General features: G+C 45.0%; 1 protein-coding gene across 1 annotated transcript in view; it reads left to right on the top strand.

Annotated features, from left to right (window-relative positions):
• kif13a (kinesin family member 13A) overlaps window positions 1-4981 on the top strand; it is a gene marked incomplete in the record, with an annotated part of 62538 nt that extends 57557 nt beyond the window's left edge. Inside the window, 3 exon segments of the mRNA XM_014008778.1 lie at window positions 392-532; window positions 2255-3281; window positions 4406-4981. Of these exon segments, the coding sequence (XP_013864232.1) occupies window positions 392-532; window positions 2255-3281; window positions 4406-4539 (1302 nt within the window).
• Between the last annotated feature and the right edge of the window lie 517 nt (window positions 4982-5498).

Genomic DNA, 5498 nt, shown 5'->3' with positions numbered 1-5498 from the left:
ATATTGGTCTTAAATTTTATTTAATTTGACATTAAAAAGTTTTAAAGAGTCTTAAATCGGACTTAAACTGTAGGAACCCTGATTCAGTTCCCACACAGCTTGTGACTGTTCTGGTAATTTAAACTCACAGTTTTCCAGAACTGAGCCACAAAAGGTCTAAAAGAGACGACAGTTCTGTGCAGAAGTTTTAAATCCCTCATTTCTCAGGATTTTAGCCCGGTGCGGTCCGTTTGCTCCTTCAGACAACACCAGTGTGTGAATGTGACCCATGTGTGACCCTTCAAGCACCGTGTTTATGAGACTTGCATGGCACTAACTGTGTAACCCGCCCCGCCCCGCCTTGTGCATGCTGTGTGCGAGTGTGAACCTTGTTGTTCTGACCCATCTGCAGAGCATGCGCTCATGTGTGGACGGCACCGCGCCGCGGCCCCCTCCCTGCTCCTGGCGCCGACCCAGGGCGGGCAGCGAGGGCCACTGCAGGGCCTCCGCCCCCATCAGCAGGCAGCTCAGCCACACGCTGCCGCACGCTGCTGTAAGTGCTGCACAAACACCAGCTTTACACACACACACACACACACACACACACACACAGTGCACGCTAACACAACCACACTAACATTTCTGAACCTCGCCTGTTCTCTGTGTCGCATCGCTTCTCAAACAATGTGTCAAATCCGTACTAATTCTGAGCTCATCTAAACACTTTTAGTTTTGTCCTCTTTTATTTGTAGATAATAAAATAATAAAATCATATTTCTATGCTGTGGTCATCGCTCTTTTCGTAGCGACTCCAYCTGTTGACAGACGGGTCCAGTTGTGCTTCTTGTTTGTTTGATGAAGTCCAAAAGTTTTCCTCGTGTTTTAATCCCGTTTTATTACGTACCAGCATGTTTCTGTATGTTCACAGAATCATGCCGATCGCCAGCAGGTGGCTTCGGCTGCTGCTGTTTATTGTCCGATGGTCAGATTTTTTTTACATTTTACATTTGTTACAGCTCTGTTTATAAGTACAAGTGAAACCTTGAACAGCCAGTTTGTCCTAAACCTCCCGGTGCACCTGCTCATATCAGACTGCTCTGTCCAGCTCAAACCAGAGATGGGGACTCGTGACCCGGACTTAGACGAGTCACACTTAAGTCCCTACTGTTAGAGACTTAAAGTTTACTCGGACCCTAAAGACTTGAGACTTGACTCGTGGTTTGAGACTCGTGAACAATGCAAGTCTTTTCACTGCCCGGCTCACGACGCTCACTCCCTCAATACACATCTTTGCTCCGCCCCCACCTTGCCTGAGAAGGGGAGGGGCCAGCACCGTCCACTGTTAATGACGTGTACCCTACCTGACAAACAGAGCTTCAGCGAGCCTTGATTGAACACCATGACAAGCGACTGGCTAAATGTAAAGTGTTTGCAGAGTCCAAATCAGACTTTAGGTTTGTGACGACTTGTGCAGCTCTTTTACTTTAAGGATTCTGGTTCATCATCTTCACTGAGATGTTTTATGCATTTAAAATRTTTTTTCTGGTATTTTTATTGTAAAATCAGCAGCAGACTTGTTGAATTTGTTCTTTGTCAATGAAAATATATAATTACAGTATAATTACAGTACGCTTTTGTAAGATTACATGTGCAAAATACAGTTAACAATACTCTAAATGCCTGACTAACTTGATCTGTATTTTTTAAACAGTATTATGTATTAATAGTATTATTAAAACATAATACTATGTTTTAATATTTTATTAAAATATAATATTATAGAATATAATCCAGTAAAGTTAGAATACCTTTGATCAAACTGCCAGTTAAATGATACATGCAGCGAGACTTGGACTTGAGGTCAAGAGACTTGAGACTTGACTTGGACTTGCAAAAAAAAGACCTGCACACATCTCTGGCTCAAACTGCATGCACTCGTCTCCTAAAACAGGTCAAACATTTTGCATCTCTCTCTTCAGGAGGAGTTTGCAAAATCACTGGCACCCTCCAGGAACCAGCACTAGGGTGGATCCAAAAACCACACAGGAACTGGAAATGGAGACACGTTTGGCCGAGACAGAGTGCATTTAATATCATTTTTAAACTTTTTGTTTCTTGGTTGAGTTCAGAGTGAAATCCTCAGTAGATTTTATTACAAAGGTCAAACATTATGTTCAGTCTCCATCATCCCATTCAATCGTTTTCAGCGCCTCACTTCACTGKAAAGTAAATAAAAATAAACAAACTTTTCTCCTGCTGCTCTTGTTTTGATCAGCACGACTCTGAGGATGAGGAGGCCGACGTTAACGGGACTCTGAACCCACGTAGGAGCCCTCGGGACCAAAGCAGCTTCCAGACCTATGTCCCGGAGGACTTTGCAAACTTCGACATCTACAACGCCGCTCTGGAGAACCAGGAGTCGGGCTTCGGCTCAGACCCGGGGGGAAGTCGTCTCGCAGCAGGAGGAGGAGGCAGGGACAGAGAGGCGTGCCGAAGCCCGACGGCCAGCAGCTGCACCAGCGGCTACGTGTCCCACAGCGCCTCGGACGCCACACTGTCCGACGTGCCCCTCAGCGAGAGCTCCGAGCACCTGGGCTGCACCTGCAGGGAGGCCCACGAGCCCCCCGGCTGCCACCGGACCAACAACGTCACGGCAGGCGGCGACGACGCTCGGAACCAGCTCGTCCGATCCGCCTCCTCGCCCGTCAGGGTTCCTCGCTGCACGGAGAAGCAGCGCTCGTCTCCTCACAGCTGCGCTCTCAGCTCCAGCCAGGAGTTCACCGACTTTAAGGGGGCCGACGACGGCATCGGAGAGGGGGATTTAACGCCTTTTACTGAAGGGTGGGGACAGGAAGAGTGGAAACTCTCCACAACCCACCAGAAGAAAGCTGAAGACGTGGAACCGTGTGACGATCAGCTGTCCTCAGATTCTGGTGAAAAACAGCGTCCTGTTAGCATAGCTGCGTCCTGCACCAACACCTCCGCCATCACCAGCACCTCCCCGCCGGTCAGACCTTTCCCCACGGGCCCGGCTCAGAGAGCAGGAGGAGAACCTCCCATCCAGGAGCCGGCTCAGGGAGACCTGCCCCACGGGAGTCCCTGCCCCAGTCCCAACCCCAGCAGCGCCGAGCCCTCTGGGGACTCCAGCGGGGACGACGGCGCCCCCGTGGCTCAGCTCCCGGACTGGATGGCTCCTGGGGAGCAGGTGTGGGTGGGGAAGAGGAGGGGCACAGTCTACTATGTGGGAGGAGTGGAGTTTGCTAAGGGGATCTGGATCGGCGTGAAGCTGGATATGGCAGTGGGTGAGTCCTGCTTTCAAACTCATTTCATGTGGGGTTCTGTGGAGAGGTCGTGATGATCGACTCTTTTAAATGAAACCAGAGAGCGTTGACAGAGAGGAGAAGGTAGAAATGACTCAGCCTGGAACTGAAAATATGGATGGAGGACAACAGTTTTAGCTTGTTAGCTTGTCTCGCTAGCACCAAGCTAATACATATAAGGGTATACTGTATAGCGTCGGTGCTAGCACAAAAGCTAACAGGCTAAGCTGAGGTTCTTCTTCCATGAAGCAGCTCTGTTGTCCTCCATCCATATTTTCAGTTCCAGGCTGAGTCATTTCTACCTTCTCCTCTCTGTCAACGCTCTCTGGTTTCATTTAAAAGAGTCGATCATCAGATATTGTCCAAGATTAACCTTCAGGGTGGATATAGCTCGCTAGCAGCCTCGCACTGAGGACCTATCCATGTCATCATTTACCCAGAATGCTTTGCATGTAAATAAAATGGCCCTGTCCGTGTAATATATTTTTAAACTTTTAGTTTAAAAATTATAAAAACTAAACATCCTACAGTATTTTTACAGTCTTTTTTTTACAGTTAAAGTAAATGTTTATCAAATAAAGTCTAATGTTACAACTAATCATGGATCCCTTTCAATATCTTAGTGAGCTGAGCTCTCACAATTCAGCTTTACTGAAATTGGAGTTAAGTTTGTACAGAGTGAAGGACTTTTAAAAATTAAAATAGTGTAAAAACCTTGTGCTCATTCAGAGCAGCTGGACTTGAATTTTTGATTAAATAGCTTTTTGTAATACTGACCTTTTTAGAAACATAACTGCTGTATTTTTGTCTTCAACTAATGTTGCAACATGTTCTGTTTGTAAACGAGAGGCTTCCTCACTTCAGCGGTTACTTAAGACGAGGCGTGGATGCTCTCAGAGCCAAACACTTGTGACTGGATTACCCAACATGCAGCACTCTGTCAGCACAGTCCTCAGAATACAGCTCARCTTTATTTGTAAAGTCTTTTCCGACACAAGTGTTGCTCAATGTGTTTACAACATTTATAATAGGATATGTTTGTTTTGTGCRTCTACACGTTTTAAATGGAGAACTCGTTAAATCCGTTTTGTCTGACCCTGCTGTAGGTAAACACAACGGGACCGTCCAGGGCAGAGTGTACTTCCGCTGCCCCCCGGGACACGGCGTGTTTGTGAAGCCGTCCCGGCTCWGCAGAGGACCACCATCGATGGACACAGAACCTCAGACTGTGATCAGATAGGACCCAAAGATCGGCTTTTATTTTGTTTTCCTGTGGAGCAGCAGAGACCCCGACGTGGTGTTTGGGATTCTGACCACTCAAAATGTCTCTGATCTGATTTCTTCTGTTGGTTTGGTTGCTTTTTGAAAGCAGATCTCACCTGTGCATTTAAATGAAGAACTCTGTAGTTATTGTTCACTGAAGAAAAAAAAATCACTATGCACATATCTGAGTTTTMTATACAGTCGTATTTTTGTAGACATAACTTTTAACTGGGAATGAAGCATCAAACCCTTATGTTTTCTTACATTTCTTTTTGAAGATTATATATAATATTTTTGTATGACTGTGCGTACCGCTCTCTGAGGTTCATAATGAAGTGATCTGAGGTTTGAAGATTAAGAATGTACTACTGTTAATAAACATTGATATTTACATCAATATGTCAGGGCTAACCAAAGAACTACGGTTCCATATCTGCTGTTGTGACTGTTATGCTATTTTCTCTGGTATGTGGAAGTATTCGCTATAAACCGATGTATCTAGGAACACGTGCCATATCTCTAGGAGGAATGCCACGTAACTTAAAAGCAGGACAAATCTGCCAAACCTGAAGGCTGTTTTCAGTGTTTGCAGGTATATATATATTTATATATAGGGGTGCAACAATACAGTACTTTAGGTTCAATACACACTTGTATGGAACAATACAGATTTTTTAAATATATTTTATCAGCTTGTCTTCTGAAGATGCTCTGTGTTGAAGGATCAGTGGATCTGTGTTCGACTACTCCACCTAGGCTGCATTGTCGAGTACAGATCCACTGAGAAACTTGCTGTTTCAGCAACATTTCATTTAAAAACAGGACAAATGTTCATAATTAATTTTGATAAATTACAAGTTAAAAAGGGCATGGACATTTCTCTTTTTTGTATCAAAAAAATATATATTGAACCATGAAACTAAAGTATTGAATCGA

This window comes from Austrofundulus limnaeus, unplaced genomic scaffold, assembly GCF_001266775.1.
Source record: "Austrofundulus limnaeus strain Quisiro unplaced genomic scaffold, Austrofundulus_limnaeus-1.0 Scaffold52, whole genome shotgun sequence".
Lineage (NCBI taxonomy): Eukaryota > Metazoa > Chordata > Actinopteri > Cyprinodontiformes > Rivulidae > Austrofundulus > Austrofundulus limnaeus.
The sequence above is the reverse complement of the archived record's forward strand: the minus strand, read 5'-3'. Positions and strand labels throughout refer to the sequence as shown.